Raw genomic sequence first — 27,087 nt, 5'->3', positions numbered from 1 at the left:
TTGATTTTATTTCCTAAATGGGCTAGATGTTAATTCTTGTAATCCTAAATAACTTTGGTACTCTGCTTCTGTCAGTACTATGACTAAATCATTTTTAAAAATGTCAATTTTATTTCTTGCCTCTGTTAAGATGTACCCTTGTATTTATTGTAGCTTAGAACTGTCCTGAAGTTTATCCTTTGCTAACATTTTTGTTAATTGCTTGGAAATTTGAACTCTTTCATAAATAAATACTCAAAAAAAATGGGTTTTAACAATCACGTTTAATGAATCATGTAGATGAGCAGTTTTTTGCATGGCTACCCCACACCTCATTCATTGAAAACACAGCTGATAAATTGCTGCAAATGTTAAATAAGAGGCATTAGAAAAGGGCTTATGTGAGAGTTCATTTCCAACATCTCCTGTTAAAAATACTTCTTGACCAGAGGAAAATCACATTTAAATGACTAAAATCAACTTAATTAAGGGTCATTAATAGAGATACACATAAAAAACTCTTCACTCTGTGAGTGAAATGGGAGCATTTCATTATATAGTATCGCATGCATGAACAGATAACAATTAAAATAGACCTAGAGTAAAAGGCTAATAAATATAGGGCACATTGTGCTACAAAATCAGTCACTTAAAAATGTTCCCACCCATAATCATACTTGAATTCTGTATTCAGCCCCTTTGGCTGACTCGTTTAAGAGAAAAAGAAAATGTCATTTCCTCAGAAGATAAATTCATCTGGTAATTCACAAAAGCTCACAGTGCATATTTATACTATTAATACAAATTAAGGTCTGTAAGGAATGCTGAGGAATCCAGCGGCTCCAGCAGGACATGCATGCATATAGATTGCACAGTGTGATTCACTGTCAAGTCAGAGGAGAAGTTGTCTGTAATTTTCTGTGCTCGGTACATCCTATCTGCTGATGTGATTCAGTAATGCTGGTAATGATTCTTCTTATTGCAGCTGCTAGTAAATACTCTCTTACTTGTGGCAGGTGACATAGTCTTTCTGTTGGGAGAGAGGAAAAATGTGTAAAAGGGTCAACTTTGCAGCCTGGCTTTGGTCATGTGTTACCAGGCTACCTGGCTTCAAACGCCGGGTTCTCTTCAATGACTGCAGTTTCCACTGGAAGCTGTGTAAATCCTGTGTGTGTGAACTATCTTACAGTAAGTAATATACACAGAAAGCTTAGCAAAAAGGATGTGCTTGAGTGCTAGAGTTACAAAAGTAAATAAGGCACTGAGAAAAGCTTTGATAGGTGTAAGGGATGGGGAGGAGGGAATATCTGAGCCAGACTTAGAGAATACAGCCAGTTGTTCCTGTCTCCAATGATTGATGATGTTGCTATATCGAATTAGCTGTGAATATGGGGGCTTAAAAAATAAAAGGAGCTGTGGAGGCATTAGGAAGGCCTTCTTAAGGAAGGAAGTCTGTGGATGGAGTCCAGATTTTCATTATAAAACAATAACTTCATTATATTTTAATGCCACTTTATTTCCTTTTATTTTTACTTTGAAGGAAAATGTTTTCTGCTATAATTTTTTATATTTCAAATAAAGGTTTAGTTGTCCTGTGTTTATAATTCTTGTGATGTATTTTAGGAGTCATGTTATACTACAGTGATATTTATTTTATTGTCTCATTTCACCTGTTCAAGTAGTAGATATTCTTGTATTCGTCTGGTTTATAATGAGTAGTTAGAATAACAGCAGACTACAGTGTCTTATTATCCTGTTATCTTGTGACAACACTTACAGTGTCTCTATGGGAGAACAGAGGCAAAAATTTAATTCCAAATAAAAAGCTATGCCTTCCAAATGTGGGACAGCCGATAGGCACACACCCATGAATATAAAGTGGTTCAGTGTACTTAAGAACATGTATTTGGATATATGGAGCTTTACTGTTGAACAGTTGACAATCATGCCTGCACCTTTTCTTCCCCAATTAAACTTATAAACAAGGTGCCCAGGCAACATGCTATGTGTCAAGGAGAGCATTCGCGTTCCCATATTCATGTCTGCATGGACTTCAGCTGACTGCATCAGTGAGCGCGGGTTTTCAATATAATACCATCTGCTGTGGTAAGAGCAAGGTATTTCCACTTCACTCTCTAAAAGACCTACCTTAGCTTAGGCTAGCAGACTGATTGCTACTTCTGAGGGCCTAAAAGTTGCTCCCTAAGCAGATTCTGTGCTTCCAGCTTCCAGAAATGGGTGTAGACCAGCCAGGGAGTTCATATGATGCTTTGGGCTCTTTGGGTGCGCTTATATGATGTGCAGGTTAGATAGCCCACTTTCTTTTTTCTTTTTTCTTTTTTTTTTTTTATTTAATTGGACAATGATTTTGCTTCCTGTGAAGGAGACACTAGGGAAAGCAGTAGGTGAGGTTATGATTAAACTATATTTAAAACACCACCAAACCAATCCAGCCCTCTGTTAACCGAGCAGTTCTACTTCCATGGAGACATTCTCTTCCCTTTTGAAGCAGGCAACTTCCATCGGGGTACCCAGGTTACACTGAGAGTTTGATCTGCGCCTCCCTCTCCAACTCTGCCTTGTTACTTATCAACAATTAAAATAAAAAAAAACAAACCCAAAACCAAACCTGTAAAAATTTCCTTGTATTGAGTAAAAGGATTTACAGCCTTTCAGGTACTGGTAACTAAACGTGGCATGAACCAGTGTGCAAAGAGACAGTGGGGAACACTTCTAAAGCAATCTTCATGCAACTGTTATTTCATTCATTTTGTGTTTCGGGGCTCCAAAAAAAGGTGTATAACTTGAATCTCCTGTATAATACGGAATGCTGTAAAGTGCATGTGGAAGGGTGTTTTCTGTATCTGGACATGATAAATGCATCCAAAAGATAGGAAGGAAGGTACAACAAAATAAAAACATACAAGATATGGAAGAAACTTCTTCTAAAAAAGAAAAAAATCATTCTTACATAGTACAAAATATGTAGTAAATTAATTTCTTAATTTCTGTCCAAAAAAATGTTTAGTTACTTCTGCTTAAAAGAAAACATGTTTTACTGAAGAGTAATTATTCATATGGCTCACATCCCATAAAGGATTGCTCTTGTGTTTGTAGATACAGATGACATTTTTCAGAAGCAGATTAACTATTACATGAAACTTTTATTTCAGAAAACCCCTCTGTTTAGATTGTAGAATGTTTGAGTAATGGAAATATGCACTACGTGCAATTGTATTTTAATTGGCAGTGTCAATAATCCTTTTGAATTTAGCACGTTTCCCAGTTTCACTACTAGCGTCATCTTTTGTGATGCATTGTTTTGGATTTGATGTCTCTGACAACCGTTGGGTCTCAATGCATTTTTTCCCCCTTTTCCTTTTTTCTCTGTTGTTTGGTTTTTGGTTGTTTTTTTTATTTTTTTTGAGAGGGGCAAAATGTTTCGTTGCCTAACAGCTAAATTTGAGCAATGAACACTCTGCTGAACTGTCATCCCGAATTCCCATGTGAATTAAATGGAAATCTCGTTCAATTTACAAATTTTAATCTATTCAATTGCCTTTGGCCAAAATTAAAAATAACTTTTTTATTTTTAATAAAAAGTTTTTTCTGTTGCCTTCCTAGGCAGGACAAATTGAACCCCATTCCTTGTGTCTTGGCACAAATGACAAGGGCAACATTAACTTGGTCATGCTCAAATCCATGACCAATTCTGAAAAACATACAGCTGAAAATACTGTCTGAAATCAATATTAAATCTTCCCCCCCCCCTTCTCTTTTCTTGCTATTGTCCCTTATTTACCATTTCACGAAACCTTGAACAGGACAGCTTCTAGCCTTGCAGGGGCCAGTTGGAGCATCACTCCTGGCTGCAAGCTTGGGGGGAATTTACCCACACTGCTTTTTAATGCATTGAGCCAAAACAGAACTGACATTTTGTAAAGCTTCGAAGTATTCTTTGGGGAGTTTTTTTTGTTCTTATTGCTTCTTGATGTTAATGCTCTGTCTTTAACAGTAAAAGACTTGACCATTTTGAACTACCCTGGGCCACTGCGTGAGTTCTGTGTTTTATTTTACACAATGTCCTTCTTTTTGCCCTTTGCAGTTTGTAAGGTGTAGTAGAAAACTATGTTAACCATTTTAAACTAATCTGTTAACAGGTTCTGTGACTGGCTGCCACGTATTCTTTTCTTTGTGCAATCATATCTACCTGCACAGACAGTCAAGCAATCAACAGCAAAGGCGCTGCATCTTTCAGGGACAAAGAAATACTGCTTATAGCATAGTTCGGCCGGCTACGGTTTCTCCAGCTCACCCAGTTCCTAAGGTATTGCAATTTCTATCATCTAATGTGTTCTTCAGTCATGTAGAGTTCAGCTGCAGGTGAGATCAAGTGTATTCATTGTCCAAAGGCTCGGAGTTTGGGTCACTGTCCTGTTGCTCCATCCGGTATTTGAAACAGGAGCATTGGTGAGAGAAGTTTTCAGCTGCCTACCATGTTAAACACAGTTATTAGGGAGTTTAAATTTGGGGCTTGTTCACTTAGGGTAGTATAAATGTGGAATATCTTAATAATCATAGAATCATAGAATCATAGAATAGTTAGGGTTGGAAAGGACCTTAAGATCAAGTTCCAACCCCCCTGCCATGGTCAGGGATGCCTCACACTAAACCATGTCGCCCAAGGCCTCATCCAACCTGGCCTTGAACACTGCCAGGGATGGAGCATTCACAGCCTCCCTGGGCAACCCATTCCAGTGCCTCACCACCCTAACAATAAAGAATTTCCTCCTTATATCCAATCTAAACTTCCCCTGTTCAAGTTTTAACCCACTATCCCTTGTCCTATCACTACAGTCCCTAATGAAGAGTCCCTCCCCACATCCTTATAGGCCCCCTTCAGATACTGGAAGGCTGCTATGAGGTCTCCACGCAGCCTTCTCTTCTCCAGGATGAACAGCCCCAACTTTCTCAGCCGATCTTCATATGAGAGGTGCTCCAGTCCCCTGATCATTGTCGTGGCCCTCCTCTGGACTTGTTCCAGCAGTTCCATGTCCTTTTTATGTTGAGGACACCAGAACCGCACACAATACTCCAAGTGAGGTCTCACGAGAGCAGAGTCAAGGGGTAGGATCACCTCCTTCGACCTGCTGGTCACGCTCCTTTTGATGCAGCCCAGGATACGGTTGGCTTTCTGGGCTGCAAGAGCACACTGCCGGCTCATGTTCATTTTCTTATTGACCAACACCCCCAAGTCCTTCTCTGCAGGGCTGCTCTGAATCTCTTCTCTAATCTGTCAGCACTTTACATTTCTGGGTCCAGATTCTCGTTTTGTACAATTGTAGATGGTCCTACCAAGAGTCAGTAGGAATCATTAATGATCATCTGAGTCCTTTTCTGTATAAACCTCCAGCAAGCTAGTTATAAAACCATCTATATTTTGCTGAAGGTTTTGTTAATTAGTTATGTCAGATTTAGGAAGAGAACATACAATACCTGCTGCTAGCTTCCACGCAACCCCACTGCACATTCTAAGCTTGTCTTCACTGTGCCTGAGTGGTTTTTTGTACTTGCAACATATACTTTTATGTACTTTAGAGCTAAAAGGAACTTTTTTTCATGCAATCTTAAAATGTGTCCAACTTCTGGTGTTTTTTTTTTTTTTCCCTCTTTTTTCTTCCCTTTCCCTCCTCCCCCACATTTATTTACAGCATACAAATTAACCGTTTAGTATCTTTTCTGCAGACAAAAGAAAACCAAAATACCTGTCCTAACCAGTGCTTCAGGATCTGTATTACTAATTTTTTTAAATTTTACTTTTCATCTTATTATAGCTTTCTTATTCAAAATATAGAGTATTTCCATGGGCCAGAAATACTTAAAAGTTGTTAAATAGGAAAGCAGATAAAGATGTAGGGCTCTTACACCTAAGGGGCTAAGGAAGCTCTGTGCAAGGAGAGAACATAGAGTTACATGCTTTAGATATTTTCAAAAGTTTAGAAACTGTGGAACTCTTTTTCCTGTATTTAAATGCTTCTTTTAGGACAGAGAGGGAGAAATGCATTGTCATAATGAAAAATTGTCTTCACAGATCAGAGTTCTGAGATTGTCTAAAAATCAGTCCAATTCTTTAACTCTAAAATCTTGAGGGCAAAGTAACTGCCTAATACATAATATGCCAGAAATCATACTGAAATAACATGGTTGTTTTCAAGATGTTGGTGTGAAACTGTATATACATAGATATTTGTATCTATGCTGCTTTGGGCTTCTACCTTAACAGATCTTACAGGTCAGGAGGGTCAGGTCTCAACAGTTTCTATATATGTGCCCTCCAAGGGGAAAGTGAGCGTGCTATGGTTATGGAGTTGCTAATCCAGGAAATGGAGGGGTTTTTTACTAAATAAAGTCCCAGCCCACTGCAGTAGGATGTTGTTAGGGTCGATATGCTGTTAATTTGAACAAAACAGAAATCTGAAATTCTGTTGACCTAAATCCATTAAAGATAATTTCACTTTTTATCAGAGTAGAAATTAAATACCTGTAGGAGTAACAGTAGTCCTATTTAAAGCCCACCTAGAGCTAATTGGCTGTATCACTCTTTACCCCTACACCCTGCCAGTTTACGGTGTTCTTGTGTACAGCCCACATGCCCACTTTGGTTTCTGCTGTTTGATTCTGTACTCTGTGAACTTGATTCTATGTTCTGTGAACTCAGTGCAAAACTGACCCTGTGGCTGGCGTGGTAGAGAATCAGCCCTGCTGTGATGGGCGAAGGGACTCTCCCCCAGCCAGTGAAACAGCCCAGGAACCTCCAGGAGAAAGTGTATTTCCATCTCTGTGCAAGGTGCATCTCTGTGCATTTAACACCTCTGTTGCCATTATTATTAGCTTGTTGTATTTATACACGTGCCATGAAACTGTTGTGGATTTTAAAAAATCAGAAATGAATTTTCAGAACTTTATGTGTGGGAAAAAATGGAGTTTATTGCACTTTCCTTGACACATCATAATGTTGTAGGTGGACAAATTTGGGCATAGCCTATGATCTAGATTAAGAAGTAAAAACTTCCAAATTAAAATAAGTTAAATCCTAAGGTTCTTAGTCAAAAAGCAATCTTGTGAAAGTTAATCAGAGTTTTGTCTGAATGAGAAACTAAGGATCTGATCAGTTTTATTTTTGAGCCTAATTCTGTATGTTTGTCCCATTGGTCCCAATGTTTAGATGCCTTTTGTAGAAAATGTGCTGCTTTCTTTGCAAAAGAAAATGAAGAGTTTTAAAGTCTTTCTCACAGTTTCACAACTTGCAACTGTGCTGGAAGTCAGCTGCAGTATCTGGGGTTTCAGCACTGGAAGGCTAACAGACTGTACAAGTCAGCAGTAACAGGCAATGTTAAGTTCAAAAGGGCAGTGGAAGAAATACTGAGGCAGCCTTGAGGGTTTGCCCTGATGGCTTAGGAAGGTCGATACTACGACAGAAAGGGCAAGCTGCCATGAAGCAGGAGGCAGTATCTGAGAAAATGATCCCATTGTCATGCTCAGTTTTCTGATCTTCATTTTCAATCCTTTTTCTCCAAGCACATAAAGAAGCCAGACTATGTGACGACAGGCATTGTACCAGACTGGGGAGACGACATAGAAATTAAAAATGAAGATCAGATTCAAGGGCTTCGTCAAGCTTGTCAATTGGCCCGTCATGTCCTGCTTCTGGCTGGAAAGGTCTTGAAGGTAACAATTACAGAAGTCCCATAACAGCTTGAATACATTTTATGCTTGCACTTATTTGGGGTTTTTTTCTACCTTTTTCTATCTTTTTTCCTTTTCTACTTTCCCTTAATGTGCATCCAACTTTTAAGTTAGATTGTGATAAAAATAAAGGATTTATTAACTTTTGATTCATTTCATAATATGACTTTTTAATTATTTCTGTATTTTGGACCTATGTAGTACTTAGAGTGAGTTGCTGGCTCAGGTGTAATGTCTCTCAGGTGTAATGTCTCTCAGTCTGTAATCTCCCTCCATTAGGATTGTGCCAAATCATGTGAGTTTCTCATAAGGCCCTTGCTACATTTTTTCCTTTCATTTCATGGCTGATCTTCCTCATACGTCATGCTTTTTAGCTCTTCATGTATGCAAGTTTGAAGGGCTGAGTTGCCTCCTTTGTTCCCATCCATCCTTTGGCCCCTCACTGTCCTGTGGGGTCCGGTGCAACTCCTAGAGCTGCCATTGGAAAAACCAGCTGCCAAATTCTACAGTTTTCTGGAGTGCATTGGTAATAAAGCCTCTTGGTTTCCAGAAATGTTTCTACAGTATGCTTTTTAGGATACCTCCCAAGTTCAAATGTAATGGGAGGAGTCTGTTACCAGGTTTTGCAGATGAAGGAGTGCTTTTTTTGCCTTGCCTTGTTATTTCATGTAATAGCATACTGGATAGAGTAAAATGGGTTGAGTAGCTACGGGATGCAGAGATAGATGGGGACTGCAGGTTAATGCCATTGACTTAAAAGGGGCTAAAAAATACCAGTTTACCATGCATTTTTTCTTTCAGCTGTCATCACACTTTCCAAGAAGTTTAATTCTGGACCTGGGTGGCCAATAACAAAACTGCCTACATCTTTAATCTTACATAGGCTTATATGTACATGTTTCTGAAGGATCATGTACATGCAACGTGGGTTTTGAATGCAAGCAGTTTTTCACTAATACTCTTTGGTTGTTGTCATGTGTAAAATACATATGTACGCAGCACAGTATAGGTTAGGATGCAGTTCATAGTATGTGCCAAATCATACATAATAGCAAAATACTGCATAGATGTAATGAACATTTTGGAGCAAGAAGGTTTATATAAGGTAAAAACTACATGACCAGGACCTGTGGACTGGGAGGGAGGTGGCATAAGGAGTTGTGGTGCTGCAACCACTGCCCAGGTCAGCTGGAGACAGGTGGTGAGCGTTTTATACCAGTTAAGTGTTTGGCCAGGACCCTCCCTCACTGCAACAGGAAGCGGCTTTTACTTCCCAGCCTGGTGTTGCATGTGGCCAGTTTATACCCATTTGTTCTTGTGCCAGCTTCACTCTTAAACAGCCTCCTCCCTTTCCTTGAATCTGTCTCTTTCCCATAGTAATAGAGCTATTACAGCTTTTAGCGTACCTGGCTAAACAAACCAAGGTCTTTTAGGCTGTTCTCATAAGGTAAACTCTGCATTGCTATTTTATTTGAAGAGCCCCATCCTTCCACCTGTTCCTGTTGTCTTGTTGAATGCAGCCCTCCAAACCAGCTTTAGTTAGTGGCAGTAACGTTCCCCAATACAACAAAGGTGCATTATAATGCATGGATGCAGAAAGATGAAGTTTAGGCTGAGTGTTGTTTTGGTACTACCATTCACTGCCTGTAGGACTTAAAAATACAATGTGGTATTATATATGACAGTATTTCCTAGGTTTGAGTTAATGATTTTGAAATAAAACAGCAAATTCTATGAAATGGAAGTATTTTGATAGATCCCATAATATTGCCCAGTCCCAAATAAAGGGTGAGGTGTGCAGTAGGTGCCTCCCCAGCCTTGCCCAGCTAGCAAAAGCTCTTTTAAAAGTAAAAGAGATATTGTTAAAAGCAGAACTTTCCACAGTGTGTAAGCCTGCCATGCAGGGAGCACAGATCTGTGTGCTGAGTGTCCAACAGCCACATCAGATTCCTTGAGCAGGCCAGCGGCAGACAGCACCCAGTCTGGTACATAGCGGTTCAGTTTGTCTGTATTGAAAATGATAGATGGGTGAGTGAAGGCAGGAGCAACAAACCTGTATTTATCCAGAACCACTGGCTGCAGTATCCAATAGAGACAGTCCGCTGCGGCTGCCATCCCAGCACAGAGGCTGCAATGGCTACTGCAAAAGCAGGGGGGTTGCACAGTAACCCCAAATCCTGATCTTGAGTGTGATCATTGCTCCTTATCTACCCAGCCATGTTTTTGTGCTGAGCAAGATACAAGCTGAGCAAAATGGGCCTGGTTTTATCCTCAGCACAGCACACAAGTGTACTCCACTCTATTCATTGTGCATGATCACTGAATATTTCAATGTATGGATAAGTATGCCTCCTGCACCACAGCCTACCTGTATTCCTTGTGTTACTAAAAAGGCCTCCAAAATCACAGCCACTGTGATTTTTCCTTTACTCTGCCAAGATTGATCTTCATATGGGTACGAAGTATGATTTTCAAAGACTCAAAACTCATTCAAATCAAAATCAATTTGGAAAGGAACCCTCAAAAGCACTTCTTCTGAATGAGGGAGGTTTCCCTACCAAATTTCAAATTTCAGCTCTAACCATTCCAGAGACAGAGTTGATCCAAAAGAAAAGCAAGAAGAATGTTATTTTCAGCATTTGCATTTTCCACTCCATGGATACTCAGAAAATGGCTGAATGATTTATGAGAGGGGTTTTTTTAAATATGTAAAATTGTGAGAAAAAGATGAATCTAGAAAATGTCAAGCGTAAAAATGAATATTTCTAAAAATAATGGATTTTTATGGATGTAGATTCACTGTGATCATCCAGGCTATGGTGACTTTAAGTAAAATATCCTCAAGATATGAAGCCAAATATTTAAATCTTTTATAAAATTACAGCATACTTGGAAAGCAGTTTCATAAAATGCACAAATGCATTATGATGAATGTCCTGGGCAGTTACAAGAGTTAAGGTCTTTTCTTTCACAAATCAAAGGGAAAGTAATGATGTGTTTTAAATGACTGAGAGCATTGAAACCAGACATTTCAGCAGCTACTGAAACAAGGTGCCATGGAAAATTGGTGTCTTGAGAAATCAGATGTGGAAAAAAGAATGGAAAGGAAGTAGACAGTATTTTAGGTTTTCTAGGAACCTTTAAGTACTCGATTTTACTGTATACTTTGTATAAAACCTTTCTCTATTTTAAAAAAGAAGGTTCAACATATCAATAAAGTATATCAGGCAGTTTAGTGTTTTGTATCAAAGCAGTGTATTTGAAACATCCGAGATTTCATTGAAACACTTGGCTGCAATCACATTCTGTAAATATGAGAAACTATCTTTGCTTTTTTAACAGGATGTTATGTTTGATATTTTAGGTTGGCATGACAACTGAAGAAATAGATTCCATTGTTCATCATGAAATAATCAGTCAGAATGCCTATCCATCACCTCTGGGCTATGGAGGGTTTCCAAAATCTGTTTGTACTTCTGTAAACAACGTGGTATGTCATGGTATTCCTGACAGGTATTTCCCCAATAATATACATTCTACCACCAGAAATGAAAATGTTAAACTGAAATTAATAAATTATGTTTAACATTGAACATGTTTCAGCTTAACTAAATGTCATATACAAATGTATTGCAGATGCACATCATGTTACTGATAGATGTTATAGATGTTATAGATGTTATAGCAATTAATGTGAAATAGGGAAAAAATATCCTGTTTGTCAAGAAACTTAAAAAAAAAAGCATAATGCCTTTAGAATTTAGTGTTTGGGAAAAAAACCAAGAACAGTCTGATTTATTTTCTTTCCCTCCAGCAAAATAAATATAGGTGAAGGAATAAATATATTTGAATTTATGTGTTGTTGTTGGGTGGCTTTTATTATTATTTGCAACACATTCAGCTACTCAGAAAGTAAAATACGAACCCTAGTGAGAGAAAAAGAATAAATATAATGGCAGATTTTTGAGGTGTTGGTATGTTTTTCTGGTAGTCGTTTCTCATTATTTTATATTCAGCTACGCTTGTTCTCTAAGTAGTGAGAGCTGAACATTAAAAATGGTTATTCTTTTTGCCTCGGCCTTCCTCCATCACAAAATATCTACCCCCTGATTTTTTATGTATGTGTCATTAGGTGTTTATTCTTATATTCCCTTTGTTGGGAACCGTCTGTCACTGTTGTGGGTTTTTTTCTGTTTATGTTTCAGTCGACCTCTTCAGGATGGAGATATTATCAACATTGATGTCACGGTGAGTAATTCATATAAAAAAATAGTCTTTGATCAACTTTCGAATCACTAGTAGCAACAGGAAGAATAGTGGATTGAAGATGGGGGATGCACAGATGGATGTGCTGTTTACTTCTGAGCCAAGGCACAAGCAGCTGGTTTCCTTTTTTGTTTTTAACTGTGTGTTTATTCCAGCTAGACCCAGGCCTGACTTGAATTTAGGACTGGAATCAGATGCACTGAGATCAATGTTGGCCTAAGTGAAATGTCAACCCAATCCTGCTATGTGTCATGTTTTTGAGAAGGTGTAATTGTTATTGATCCACTGTGTAGTTAATGCAGAGCACCACAGTACTGGGCAGCAGCTGAAGATAGATATGTATGAGATGAGCTAACATGAAGAAAGCCAGCATTTTTCCTTCACTCTGCCAAGATTGATCTTCCTCTTCCTGCTGATTTTGAGTGGGGCCTGACATTATCTTACTCTGTCATTAGAGGCTACATTGGCCTGCGTATGTCAGTCTATTTGGACAGCAACTCTTTTGCTAGCAGTGTTCCCTACATTTATTAAAATCCCTGAAGGTAGTGTTGTGTTCCATTTCTGGTATAAAAGCCCCGAACCTTTTGCACAGAAACAGAAATAGTGTGATATAACTATGACTTAATATTTCCAGAGAATGGTCAATTATAGCTACTTAAATAAACACCAGCTGGATTTTCTTAGGAGCAAGAAAGTATGGAAACTGGAAGCCTAATTCTCATTTCATTTATATATATATAAGCTGTCTCTTGCAGAAGCTTTTTTTCTTTTTACTGTGCATGTTTTTATTTTCCTAAAGTGCAATTTATTTCTAATATGAACACAGATGTCTTTTGAATCCCACTGTTGCTTTGCAATAATATGTCACATACAAGGGAGTAACATCTTGTAACAGCGGGCATTTTTAATCATTAAGGGAACTTCTGGTAACTTGATACTATTTTCCATGGGTCCAAATTTCATACTGGCAGAAGTGGAAGAAATCTGCAGCAGACCTACCTCTGAGCATGAGATTCAAGCAAGATTGCTAAAATATTTTTTCTATTAAAATTAGGGTCAGTAACCTTTTTCCCATGGTATCCGCACGTGTGATCTAGAACTGGGTATGCTTTGGTTGTTTTTTTGATGTTTCTAAATTCATTCCCATCTCCATACTTTCTAATTGTGGAATTCTGACAATATCAGGTTTGCACAGTGTGATTTATCATTTTGAAAGTGTATTTTTGGCCTGCATTTTTACTTTGGTGAACTGGTGTACCTTGGCTCATTTTATTAGTCTAAATCAGTTTGCAACAGCTAAGGATTTAACAGCTGATTTCTTTGTATCTCATTACGGTAATTTTTTTTTTTTTATCTTTTAAGGTAATAATGATGCCATATATATATATGTGTATGTAAAAACATATATTCATATAACAGACACTTTCCATGATAAACTAAATGAAATATTTTTATATTAGTGCATATCCTGCTCACTCTGCTTTACAAATAAAGTCTGACTAAATGGTAGTGATCTTTTTGATTGCACATTTTTATTTGTTTTCTGTTTAGCCTTGTAAAATTTAATAAACCTTGAAGTTTCTGTGAATGTGAAGACTCCTGCAAAGATGCGAATTTCTGATTATCTTTGTAAGATCTTTTTACCATTCAAAACTGAACTGTGCTGTGTTTGATAATTGCTGAGCTCCAAAATAGCTGAAGAAAAAAGATTGCTTTTCAGCACTGCTAACTGATCTTTTTAGCTTATTTTTAATGAGCAAATCTGGGACATTTCACAGGTGGACAGAATAAAAATCAAAGTAAATAGTGTACAACAAATTGTTTATAATTGTTTACAAGCTCTATAAAATGACTAAATAATGTTCTGGTTATTGAGTGTAAAAGCTTCACGCTATGTACAAATTATTTGAAGAAAAAATCCATTTTTGCACAATTAAGGTGGTAAAATTTCGTACATGAAATACAAATGTTATTGGCTGGTATCATGTGGCCTTTAAAATGTATTTTAGTGTAGAAACAATAGCATTATCCATCACTGAATCCTCAGCATAGTGCCATTTTCAGCCTGCCATTGCGAGGTTAACATTTCTTACAACTTGGTTGTTTCCTGACTTGCAAGGAATTAGTGTGTTACAGTTGCTGTGGTTGTAGCTTATTAACGTCAGAAGTCTGTAATTGCAGTTGATGGGCTGCTGCAAATATTGCTATTAATTTTAAGCTCTCCTATGTTTTAAATCTGTATTTTCTATTTCAGGAGGAGGAGGATGTTTAATGCTGGGGTTTTGTGTGTTGTACTTGCTAGCACTAAAAATGAACCAGTTTAGTTTAAATATGAGCTAGCTAGATTATAACCTGACCAATGGGCATTAAATTAATAATAGAAAAAAAGAAAGAGAAAAGATTTATTGGCAGTCTGGCATGGCAGAGGAAGGTGTAGAGCAGGAGGTCACAGCTGCTCTCCACCAGAGTGGTGGCAACACAGTTGGATGCTTGCTGGCACTCACCTTTTAAACACCTCTCGCTCCTAACTGCCTGCATTTTGTTCCCATCTCACCCTGAACACAAACCTGGCCCTGGCATAAACTGTCTGTAGCCAATTTTTTACTTTCTTTGGTTTTTTTCTAGTCTGGAATTGACCAAAAAGAATGTGAGCCTGTCTTTCACAAATAGCTCACCAGTGGCAAAAGTTCAGTGCTTTAAGCTTGGTGAGTTATTAGTCCTAGAAGGATAGTTGCCCACTGTTCAGGAGACAAAATGTTTTAGAAGATCAAAACTGTGCACCATTATCATTTGTCTTTCCTTAGGGTAATTTGGCTTGGTCTTACAATTATGTGCCTGCCTGCCATACTTAGGAGCTGCAAACCCCATTTTAATGGTGCATTGCAGAGCTCCATAGTGCATAGCCAAGGCTTCCTGTGCCCAGCAGAGAACTTCTGGAGAGCTGATGTTTAAAGCCTACGAAATGTGTGAAAAGAACCAAAAATGTTTTTATTCAGCAGGGTGCCATGTTTTCAGGACATGAAACTTTGCAGTGTCAGAATGGTACATTTATTGTCTTTCAAAATTCAGCTCTGGATACCAGAAGTAAAATCCAATGTTAATGCCCCACCGTAGCTTAAAATTGAGACTAAAGCAAACATGCAGAGGCTGGCTGTAGATCTGGCCCGTACATTCCATGGGGCTCCCTGTGGATGTTAGCAGGGTGCCCCTCTCACCCAGCTGTGCACAGTATCACTCAAAACCCCAGCAGGGATTGCTGGCTGTGGAGGTGTGGGTCTCCCTCCTAGAGCTGCTGGGTCTTCAAGTGCCCACTCCCAACACCGGAACTCAGCAGCCAACCCTGTGGTGTGCAAGAAGGTCCCAGCCCCAGGAGCAGGTGTCCTGGGTGGGTGGGCTCCCAATGGACCCCAAGAACCCCCTTCAGCCCATGCACAGCCTCCATCCATCTTCTTACATACAGCCCAGTTAGCCTCGTGCCCTGTAGCTGAGCAGTGTCATTGTCTGGTTCGCTGCTGGGCAGTAATGCACAACTTTTGCTTTTCTTGAATTTTTAACTGGCAACCCTTACACACCTTGCAATCTTTTGTTTGGTTGGTTTTTTTCTCCTCTGCAATGTTTTGCTCTTCTGGTCTCATTCTCGCAAATACAGCTTACCCATGGTCTAGCTGTTACAATACATAGCTCATTCCTAGAAAGCATGGATTTAATTAAGGAGACAATCTGTTTCTGGATGCAAAATGAGAAAATGTCTTTACGTTTCTGTGTGTGTTTAGGTGTATTACAATGGCTACCATGGTGACACTTCTGAAACCTTTTTGGTGGGCAATGTGGATAAATCTGGTGAAAAGTTAGTGGAGGTTGCCAGGAAATGTAGAGATGAAGCAATTGCAGCTTGCAGACCAGGGGCTCCCTTCTCTGTAATTGGAAACACAATCAGGTAAGCCTTATATTGACAAGTAAAAGGAGGGCTGGCAAGTGGGACAAAGGTTATTGGTGGTTTGGTATAAAGCTGATGACATGTTTTATGATTCAAAACCATCATTTTAGTCTGATATCAGTATGTGAACTGCCAAGCTGTAATGTTGGTCCTTGGGTAAGAGACTTTTTTTTTTTTTTAAGTGAATTACACTGGGGTCAGCAAAGATAACTGCAGAAAGAGTCAAAGATGTGCTCGAGATAGCTTTAAATTAACAGATGTAATTTGCGGTGGGGTTTTGTTTATTTTGCGTTTGTCTGTGAAACTGCACCACATCTGTCTCGCCATGTGAGGAGGTTAGAAACCATTGTTTTCGTTGTATAGCAATAACGAATGTTACAAAGGAATTAGTCAACATAAATAAGTCTCTTTGTTTAAAAAGCACAAAAATATTTAACTCGAGAGCTTTTGATCTTACAAAGAGCAGTGCATGCTAACGACACAGGGGGAAAAAGAGCTCACATTCAGAGGTTTTTCCCTATTTTGCATCTCCTGTAGCCTTCACATAAACGCCGTCATGCCTCTGCTGCTGTCAGCTTTGAATAAAAATACGGCTTAGTTTCTTGAAGGTAACTATGAATTATTTTAAAATGTTTGCCAAAAAGAGCACGGACATATATCACATACATTGCATTAAGCAATACTTCTCTGGACTATTAATGGTCCCAACACGCTATTGAATACGTTCTGATTACTTAAAAGCTGCAAGGCTTAGTCACCTTGAAAGGATGCTGCTTTTTTTTTTTTCTTTGTAAATCTTCAAATACTTTGAGGAAAAAAGAGAACGGCAAAATATCAGTTAGATGTATTTATAGCTTTAAAAATATTGTAACAGAGTCTGAATCAAACTTTAGTAAAACCTCTTTGGGTTATATCTGAGAAGCTTTTATTGAAGACTTTGTATAAAATTGTGTTTTTGACAGTTTTAAATTATAGGCTAACTAGCCTGGAGAAAAAGGATAGTGTCTTTCTGTTCTTTCATAGGAAATGTTGAATCAGACCCCTACTGGGAAAAGAAATTTAATGCATATCTCACTATCTTACTGTCCATGAATATAATAGAAGTGAATTCAAAATGTAGTTTTATTTTTGCAAATGGGATGAGTCGATAGATGCACCTCATATTTTTGAACACCTAGGGTTCAACAAATTTACTGGTGGTGCTCTTGCATTTTAACAAAATTTATTCTTGAGTAGAAGGGGGCACAGAACACTGGATTCTTATTCAAGCATTCTATCGAGCTCTGCATTCATGGCTGTGTCTAAAGGGCATGTCAGCCTTTGATTCTCTCTGAGAGGTAATTATCCTTTTCCTGTCACGGAACAACAAATGATAGCTAACTACAGAGGCACATTTGCAGTAGTCACATTCATCAACTGCAGAAAAAAAATTCAATTTAATTGTGCAACACAGCTGCACATAGGCTTTTTGAGCATTTCTGTTGTTCTCCCTGTCTTGCTATTCCTCCCTCCAGATCTATTTTTTAAACTTTTTTTCTGGTTATTTTTTTCCCCTTTTTTGTCTCTTCTTCCATTTTTACTCTCTGTACTTTCTTGTTAAAGTAATTTTCCTTTGTGGCTCTCATTCTTTTTTCCCCATTGAAGGCTATGAATGTAGAAAATTATCACAATTACTCATATAATTGAGCCTCTTTGTAGCAAGTGCAACTCCAGTAGCCTTTCTCCATCATGAAAATGGTTTCATTATAGGGTTTTTCATATTCTCTGACACCATCTACACAGAGGAACAGGCGTGCAGATGAGATGTACTAGGAACAGGGTAGATCAGTAAGGTCACAGTAGGAATAATTAGCTCTGCTATGGAAAGAGCATCTAGGCCTTTTACTGCTACATAAATGTACTGTCCGTGGCTTTTAGTCACAAAAAAACTTACTAACAAATGGAGCTCCCGCCTACTACTTTGAAAAAAAGATTTGTATCAACACTACAATTTTCCATCATTAAGACTAATAACACAGAGCCTAGTATACATCAAGGGGAATAAAAAGAAAAATCTCACATTCAAGTGGCGGCTGGGTGCTGACCTTTGTTCCCTTTTTTTGTGTTCAACTTAACTCTTTACAAAAAAGAGCCACACGCCACACCAACATGCAGGTGAACTCCAGCTAGTGCTAGCAAAGCATGGCATTCAGTTGGAAAATCTGATAAATCTCCACGCAGGATAATGCATTTCATTACAGATTCACTACATTAATTCTAGCTGTATTAAACAAAAAAGGAAAAAAACAAAAAAGGAAAAAAATAAAGGAGGAAGAAGAAAAAAGAACAGAATTGAATGTGACATTGGATTTTTGCTGTGTTGCTACAGAGGTCAGTTCACTTGCAAAGTGTAAATATATATAGTCAGCGCCCCCTTTGAAAAGCAGATTAATCAAAGCTAGTAGCTGTTCAAAACTACATATGAAATAGCAGGTCGTTAACTTTATTTCTCAGGAATTTATAATGTTGGCAATTTAAATGTGCTGATTTGTTTAGAACTACTTTAACACTGCCTCTGCTGAAAGATTGCCTTGGTTTGCTGAAGCTGTGTGTTTCCAGTTATTTGTGATTTGATATTTGCATGCAGACAGACATATATAATGCATACATACATACAAATCTGAAGCTTTGAAAGTTAGATACCATAAATACCCGAGAACAGGCACCTACCTACAAGCTGAAAACATTTAGGCCCATCAGAATGCAAACGTGTCTTGGTTTCTTTCATCAGTATTTCTAGATAGGTGCTCAAGTGATATGCAGAACATATCTTGCACACAAATAATCAGAATATTTCCTTTCTACAATAGATTTCCAAGTAATTATATTGCAGAGATGAGTTTGCATTCAGTATTGTAACATCGTCTTTGTTATGGAAGCTCGATAGCTGACACTCAGTGTTTCATGGATTCCTTCTCCCATCACCTACAAGTTGCACATAAAAGATTGCATGGATTCGCGAGTTAGTTCGCTTAGAAAAATCTGAGTCTTTGCTGACCTGTTCTTACTGAAGGTGGTGGCAAAACTGTCTGCCGGTCAGCTCCACTGGAAATGGAACTGGGCCCTGTGTTCCATTTCCTTCTGACATTTCTGACATTTCTCTTTCTGACAGAAACAAGTCTAGTTTGAAATCTACTTGTTAAGGCAGTGAGCTTAGGTACGTGGAAGTGTTGTGTGAGTGTAGAGAGCTAAAAATATAAATGTGAGATTATTAAAGAAACCAATTTCCAACTCCTAGGAAAAAAAAGAGGAGTAATGAAAGTGTTAATAAATGGTTTAAAATGCTTAACTCATAAGTATATGTTTTGATATTAATTTAGAACAATATAAAGCAGATTTAAAAAAAAATCTGTTTCTATCAGATTATGCACATTTAAACAATAAGTGGCTCAGGCAAAATAAGTCATTTTAATGTCATCTGTGATAGATTTTCCTTGACAGCTACTGTAAATTACAATTACACTGCTTCTCTCTGCACTTGAAAGTAAGCATTGCAATAAATTATCTTTTATTTCAATCCATCATGTCTGCTTTCAGAAACAGAGAACCTCAAATAAAAGTTCAGTACTATTGTAAGAAAAATACAGTAATTTGTGTTCCAGTTTGAAACTAAAATGTACCTTTCTTTCAAAAATATTACTAATTATACCTCAACATTTATTGTCATTATAGGGAATCCCTGAATTTGTGCATTCCCTCAGTCTAATGTTATCGTTTAAGAGAAAAATACTTTAATATTTTCCCAGTAGAATTTTGTAGTTTCTTAAATTGGATAATATGGTACTATTCAAAATGGGTATAAAAATCAGGAGGAAATCTCATTTAGGCTGATTCTGTTTTCAAGAATTAAGAAATTTTAAAAAAGGCAAATATGCCATTCAGTGGTCATTTTGCTAACAATATAGCTAAGAAAAACACTATTACTTCTAATTAAAAAAATAAAATACCTAGATAAGAAAACAATTATTATAGGTCTCATCTCATTCAGTGTTCCCCAAGTGTGTTCCCAAGTGCCCAAAAGTGTAAGACAGGTTTAGCAACTTCAGCCATTCATGTCATGCTGTTCTCTCTGCAAGACTGTTTTATCCCTGGGGAAAGAAGCTGGCACTGTAGGGCAAGCATCCCTAGATGGGAAGGAATCAATTCACCAGGATGTTCAGCCCAAGTAGCAAAGCTGTCTGTGCCATCTTGTCTGATCAGCAAAATTCTTCCCTTATGCCATCAAAGAGCCCAAAATGATTTCTGTCAATGATAAAAAGAGGATTTGTTTCACTTTGTTTCCTGTGATGACTTAGAATACTGTACCAGACTTGCCTTGAGGAAAATAATATTTGGTAAAAAGAAAAGAAAATGCAGGTTTGTGTTGGTTTTCTCCCCTCCCCAAAAAAATGGGGTTTCAGTACTAAGACTGAATGTGTGATTTTTTTCCTCTGGAGCTGGGTTGCCCGTTATCCTGTAGATGCTCCTAGAGGCTATCTGTACAGGGCCAGCCCCCTAAGGAAATTCTTTCAACCTGCTTTTCAGCTTCATAGCAGGAGGGATTTATAACCCAAGAGCTCCTTTCAGAGGAGGCTGCAGAGTATCAAGGAGAGCTTTGTAAGAGTCAGTCCTGCCTTGTTGTGGCTTTGTGGCAATTTCCCTGTTGGACTGCTGGCAGGACAGCAATACACGTCTCCAGACTCATCCCTCCTTTTGAGGAATTAACTGTTGTCTGGCAACATGGGAAGAAGATACTCAGGGGGGAGCTGGCACCCAACTCTCTTGTCTCTGTCCATTCTCAGAAGCATGATACCACCACACAAAAGCTCTGCCTATGTGTTCAGGTGGACAGCCTGGCCCTCAGTGATGGTCCTTTACCAGCTTGACTGCTGCCAGTTCGTCCCAATGCCAGATACTTTGCCTGGCTTTGCCATCAGCAGAAGAGAAGCAGCACTGCAGGTACTCTTGACTTCGCAGCCACTGGGCTGAAACACATGGCAGCAAAACGCAAAATCAAATACTGGTCTCATTAAATGATTATGCTTTTAATCCTGCCCAATTCACCTCTGCCCAGGTGTGCAACATGGCTCAAAGAATAAAGTGTGTGATGATAAATGTGTCACTGGATATTTCTGACAATGGTTATTTTGAAGAACCCTTTTTTCCCCCTTGATGCTGTCAGTGTGGCATGGCTCTACTGCCCAGCCTTTGCTCTGGAAGTGATTCGGCAGCCAAGGGGAACTGGCAGACTGGCGCATCCACCCAGCGGTGCAGCTCTCCTTTCCCACGGCAGATGCCAGGTGGCCCAGCTCAGCCATGCCAACTCCTGCCTCCACCTTCACTGCTTTCGTGCTTGCAGTCAGGACTCCTCTGGATGCTGCCTGTCTGCTAGGTGCAGCACATGGAGCTGGGGCTGCAGTCTTGTAAGGCTGCCTTCCAGAGAGAGCTGGAAAGAAAGGCCAACGCTGACAGGTCCTGAGCTGGGCAGTGAAACAGTGAAACCAAAATATTGAGCTGTTGTCAGCAGCAAATGGCAGAACTTGTGCAAAAATTATCTACTCCATGGAATCTTGATTTTTAATCAGATTCCACAGCCTGGGAATCCTGGAGACTGGAGAGGCTGACCAAGATTAACAGTTCAATTCACTCTTCTCAGAGCTGTTTCACAGTCCTCCTGACAGCACTTAGAGCCAATGTGTACATTTGCAGAACTGCTTTTGCAAGTTGTAGCTGGGGTTAGTAGCTTTGGGTTTTTATGAAAGCTGCGTGTTTTACTGTAACTCCACAAGGATGAATAGCTCACTAGGATTTTTAAATACTTCAAAGTAAAGCTAGTAGTTGTGGAGTGAAATTCCCTATGAGGTGCTTCTGAAGCGCATGCAGATGCTAAAGCCAGATTGAACGTGGCTGAGTTTCATACCTGCAGCTTATTTTCTCCACAGGTTTTCTGTGTGTCACTTCAGGTTCATTGACCATGTTGCATTTTATGTAAAGAATACCCAAGCTCTCTAGGTAGACGTTATTAAGTGGGAAGGAGGAGGGGCACGGACGTCTGTCAGCACTGATGTCAAAGCCCTGTGAGCTCCAAGATCCCTTATTTTGATCACAGACAGCAACCACTGAAGTATTGGTGCCAACGGAGTTGTTTTCAAGCTGTTTGGCAAAAAAGTGGCAGAATTTGCTGTTGAAATGCACGAGAACCAGTTCTTTCACCATCTGAGGACAGGATGCTGTCTTAACACTGCCTTCTGTGTACCTCAGTGCTCTTGCACCCGATGCTCAGCACGCAGTTGCTGCTGCCACTGCCACCCTCAGCAGCAGCCGAGTGCTGGGGCAACAGCTTCCCTTGCCCGCAGAGAGTATGTAGCCATGGTGCCTGGAAGAATAGCTGCACAGAAAAAAACTTTCTGTCTTGCTACAGAAGATGGGTATTTTGGTGGGGGGAAATCCTGTAATAATACAAAACATCTCATAAACCAACCGTGCTTTTTCAGTGGTCAGGAGTGCCATGTAAGGACATCGGCAAAGCTGAGTAGTCAGTGGGATTGTTTGTCCTCTTGCAAAAAGGCTTGCAGAAGAAGGTGAAAGAAAAGCTTATCACATGTTGCATGGATGGCTTCTCCCTTCTCTCTTCAGAGAATTGCTTCACCCAGATGGGACTCATTATCTGCATTGCTCTGGGCTTGGTCACTGGAGATCATCCGTTTCATTTTGTGTATGTTTCTGAGTAATCTTGGTTTTCAACTCCATTCTCTGTGCTTCTTCCTTGGCCTTCAGTATTGTCATGGCCAGCAGGCCATGCCTCTGACCCAGATGTGGGCAATGTGTTAGAAAGGCAGGGGAGAAGGTTTTCCATCTGTAAGTAGGACTTTTTGCTGCATAAACCTTCATTGCTTTTTTTCCATATAGATGGCTTTGTGTACAACCAAATTAAGCCAAACTTCTAACCTTATTGGTAACCCTGTTTGCCAATACTTCGGAGTTTGGAGGCAGCTAAAATTGACATTCCATTTTCTCTAGAGTTAATGAATGAAATGTGATGGGTCTTTGTATCAGGGCAATGGGTGGGTAAAAGCTAATATACAAATCCTGTTAGAATGTGCTCTTAAGGTCTGAATGCTGCAGCATTATTAACCATTGACCTGACTCTCACATTGTCATTTTGCTGTGGTGGAGCACCATGTCCCTCAATTGCAGTGGCATTAAATTCTGGGATGGTGACCCACAGGCACTGGAGCCAGCACTGCAGGGTCTGCGAAACCTGGTGTGCAAAGGGATCACTGCATGCAGCAGGTTGAGGCCACTTTGCACCTGAGTGAGAGTCTGCCTGTAGGGTTTAACATGCTTTAATTTCTGTGAGAGCTTACGCTTTTGTTTGAGTTTCTTAACTTTTCTGCTTTTCTGCCTGTAGTCAAGCTCTGAGAAAACATGTTACAGTTAAATATAGGCAAACCTGAAGTTCTTAAAACTTCAAGTTTCATTTAAAACACGTTTGATTTTAATGTTGTAGGTGAAATCTTTCAGGCTAAGTGCCTTCCTGCTTGATTTTAGAAATAGTATGGGGATCATATGCAGGGACAGGGGTACCCTCCTTGTCACTTCTAATCCACCTTCAGGTCCCCCCAAACCTCTGCACATTTCTGTTTTGGATGTGGCAGCCTTCCTGGCTGAGCCCTTAGGTCACCCCATGCACTGCTGCCTGAGTAAGGCCAGAGTCCGAGAGTGAAGCCTGCAGGCATGGGGTAGCCCAGCAGCCAGAGGACACCCCACATACCTTTTTTAGGGATCGGAATAGGAATTTGCTTTCCTGACATGGGCAGGGATCAGTGCCTGACCATGTTCCTGCAGGCAGGTCTCAGAGATGTTCCTCCCTGAGGCAGGCCCTGGAGAACAGGACAGATCTCCCAGGCAGAACTGATGAACTATGACTTCCATTTTGCTACTGATGGGTTTGGTGATGGGCTCATTATCAGGAATAGATTTGCTGGAGTTTCAATACATTTTGGTACAGAATATTCGCAGTATTCCAGAAAGGAAGCAGTAGGGCTCTTAACTCTCCCTGTTGGCAGCAAGAACCTATTTTCCTGCAGAAAACCCAGTGCAGACAGTGCATACCCAACCCAGCATGGACTGTGCACAGAGGGAGGGCTTGGCAGACGCAGAGGCTGCAGTTCGGTGGTGTGCTGGAGCCTCAGCTGCGTGACTTGGTTGCCATTTAGCTGTCCCAGGTTAAAATGAGTTCCCAATGTGCTTGTGGAAAAGGTTGCCCAGCACCAGATAGGGACATGCTATGCTGCTGCCTTGCATAGACAGCAGGGCCGACACAGAAGCTACCAGCCTCTGCTGGCAGGCATGTTCACTCTGAAACCTAACAGTGCTAGCTCCGACGGCTGCTGTCTTTTGGAGCAGGCGCAAAGTGGTGACCCAGTGTTGGGGATGGGGGCTGGGTGGTGCTGCTGCTGATACCAGTGTGGTGGCAAGACCCGGGGCTGGCAGAGGTTGTGGTCGAGCCACACTCCCTCACGGTGCCCTCTTTGCCCCCGCAGCTCCGTGGCGCTGCACGGCGGCTTCCAGGTCTGCCCGTTCTTCGTCGGCCACGGCATCGGGTCGTACTTCCACGGGCACCCCGAGGTGTGGCACCACGGTAAGCGGCCTCTCTGCCCCCGTGCTCGCTCTGCCCCCGGCGGTGGAACCACTCCAGGAGAGGGGCTAAAACGAGCAGAACCCCCCTCCTCACCCAGGCACGCTGCCGGTCCCGGCGGGGATCCCCCAGGGGGTGGGGGGGGGCGTTCCAAGCTGGGTACTGGCGGGCAGACCCGGCCTCCTTTTCTGAGAGTCGCTCTTTTAACGAAGTCGTTGGGGCAGCAGAGCCCCGCGGACCGCCTCTGACCCCCGCACGCCCATGCCCTTGCACCACCCCCCGTACCCCTGCATCCCCCCCCGCTCCTGAACCATGCCGGCAAAGTTTGCTACAGGGCAAAGAAAAATCTCGGACGAAAAGTTAAAGCCCCCGGGCCCGGCCTGGACGGAGCCGCCTTCGGGCGGTCCCGCTACAGCCGAGGTGGGATCACGTTCGGCGGATGCTGCGGTTCGTAGCGGGGACCGGCGTGCGCGGTACCTGCGAGCCAAAAAATGGGGTTAAACCAAGTGCTGTTTGTGTTTATTAAGAAGGGGAAAAAACCAAACCCAACAACCAAAAACCCAGCAGTCATAACCGCGTTTTATTTTCTTTTGTAGCCAATGACAGCGATTTGCTAATGGAAGAGGGAATGGCGTTCACAATAGGTTAGTAACTCTCTGCTACGGGTTTCTTTAAAAAAGCACACACAGAGCAGCCCAGATCCGGACCGTTTCTTTATTGGGATATCGAAATACCCGTGCAGATAGGGGAATGTCAGCGACACTGACCCCTTAGGAAGCAGAAGATTAAAATATCATTTTTTTTAATGTATTGAGGAACCGATTGAGTGAAATAGCTTCCAAATGACAAGATTTAGAGAATTAAATGATTATTATAGATCCTCCTAAATGACATTTTGGAAGCGTATTTTTGGCAAGGCGGAGTCTCTGCCGCCCCCCTTGGGCTGTGGGGGGTGGGAAGGATGGGAAGGATGGGTAGGATGGGTCCGTGTCCCCGCAGCTGCGGTGTACCGGGGAGCATCAGCCCAAAGTGCCTCGTACTCGCCCGCTGCCCGGCGGGGCTGCGGCTGGGCTCTGAGGCCGCGGGCTGAACCAGCAAGGTACCAATCACGGAGAGCCGCCGGGGAAAAGCCCTCTCTCGCACCGTGTGGCTAAATGGCAATTAGAGGGAAATAAGAAAATTGTTGTTTTGCTGATTTAATGAACATTTTAAGCCTGTTTAAAAAATTCACATATTTAAAACTATCTGCTGTTTATAAGTGTGGTTGGTGCTTTGGTTATTATCCACGGGGTCTTAATTAAAGCTTGATTAAAATTCCCTGCTTTTACAAAAGAGGAATGGGCAACTTCCTACCTTGATGTCTTCCTCTTTAGTTCCCAGTTTAGTGTTTCAAGGGAGTGCTAGCCCAGGGGAGCGGGACCTGTGCAGAAGGGGAGCTACCTGCTGGGACCCCCCCTTTCTTGCTTGCTTCACACTCCACACAACTAACTTTAGGATGCATCTTGTTTTTCTTGCTGCAGAGCCAATAATAATGGAAGGATCCCCTGAATTTAAGATTCTGAAGGATAAATGGACTGCAATTTCTGTAGACAATAAAAGGTGCCTGATTTAATTTTTTTGATCTCTCGTAACGCTGTAGAACTGATCACTGACAGCCAAAAAAACCACCAAAACCGGGTGAGTGTTTCAGGCACAGTGGATGCATTTGTCCCTTAATAACTGCTAAATGTGCATTTCAGATCAGCACAGTTTGAACATACCATTGTGATTACCTCAGAGGGAGCAGAAATACTATCTAAACTGGTGGAAGAAGCCTAAAGATGGAGCAAGAAGTGGAGGGACTCACTGTGCTTCTGGGATTTCAAGTTTCACTCGGAAGAGAGGAGGATTTCTGTAGTTTCTGTGGAGAATGGGTGCTGCAGAACTCACAGCAGAGGACAGAAAAAGCACTTGGAGAGGTTGGCTCTGGACATAGACCTTTCTGTGTGTTAGCTGGTGAGGATTTAATAAAGTCCCTTGGCTTGTTTGTGACCCTGGAAGCAGCCATGCACAGCCTGTGAGTGCGAAGGGTTTGGGTTATTTGGGGTGAGGGGCAGAGAGCGGGTCCCCTCTCTTCCAAATCCTGTGTGGGACAAACATGTATCAGATGACATGGTCTCTGTGCAGCTGAGAGGACAGGGGAACATAGGATTTTCCCTTTATAGCTAAGATACGGGGTCAGTTTGTCTACACAGCGATTGGCACAGTTCTGTTTCCCAGGCTGTAACTTCTACTAGGGTGCACAAAAGTTTCCCAAGGGTGGCAGGAGCGGCAGCTGCCTTCTCTCGCACAGCCTTCCCAACAGCAGCCCCCTCCCCTCCTTCCTGCCTCAGCTAATTTCTCTTTGCACAGCACAAAGAAAAAAGTGATTAAAAATGAGATGCGAAGCGTGCTTCTCTGGAGATCAATAATTGCCCTGCTTGAAGAATTAGCCGGTTTGGGGTAATCACTGCTCTGCGGT

At 40.9% G+C, this 27,087-nt stretch overlaps 1 protein-coding gene and 1 long non-coding RNA gene across 3 annotated transcripts in view; one reads left to right on the top strand and one right to left on the bottom strand.

Annotated features, from left to right (window-relative positions):
* Positions 1-26,630, top strand: part of METAP1D (methionyl aminopeptidase type 1D, mitochondrial) — a 48,826-nt gene extending 22,196 nt beyond the window's left edge. For both annotated transcript variants that reach the window (XM_061380353.1, XM_061380346.1), the window contains exons 2-10: positions 4,140-4,306; positions 7,558-7,707; positions 11,090-11,238; positions 11,931-11,973; positions 15,765-15,928; positions 24,493-24,590; positions 25,184-25,231; positions 26,108-26,186; positions 26,327-26,630. In XM_061380353.1, coding sequence (XP_061236337.1) covers positions 4,140-4,306; positions 7,558-7,707; positions 11,090-11,238; positions 11,931-11,973; positions 15,765-15,928; positions 24,493-24,590; positions 25,184-25,231; positions 26,108-26,186; positions 26,327-26,405 — 977 coding nt within the window. In that variant the 3' untranslated portion in view covers positions 26,406-26,630. The remainder of the gene's footprint in view (positions 1-4,139; positions 4,307-7,557; positions 7,708-11,089; positions 11,239-11,930; positions 11,974-15,764; positions 15,929-24,492; positions 24,591-25,183; positions 25,232-26,107; positions 26,187-26,326) is intronic.
* Positions 25,439-26,569, bottom strand: LOC133226631 (uncharacterized). The gene is made up of 2 exons (XR_009729598.1): positions 26,434-26,569; positions 25,439-25,737 (listed from the first exon to the last, which is right to left on the bottom strand). It is a non-coding gene; the product is annotated as an uncharacterized LOC133226631 (long non-coding RNA).
* Positions 26,631-27,087: the final 457 nt, after the last annotated feature.

This window comes from Neopsephotus bourkii, unplaced genomic scaffold, assembly GCF_033783945.1.
Source record: "Neopsephotus bourkii isolate Nb327-2 ecotype Australia unplaced genomic scaffold, CSIRO-AGI_Nbou_v1 NB_196, whole genome shotgun sequence".
NCBI classification, from domain to species: Eukaryota; Metazoa; Chordata; class Aves; order Psittaciformes; family Psittacidae; genus Neopsephotus; species Neopsephotus bourkii.
Note: the sequence above shows the minus strand (reverse complement) of the source record. Positions and strands in the feature narration are given on the sequence as shown.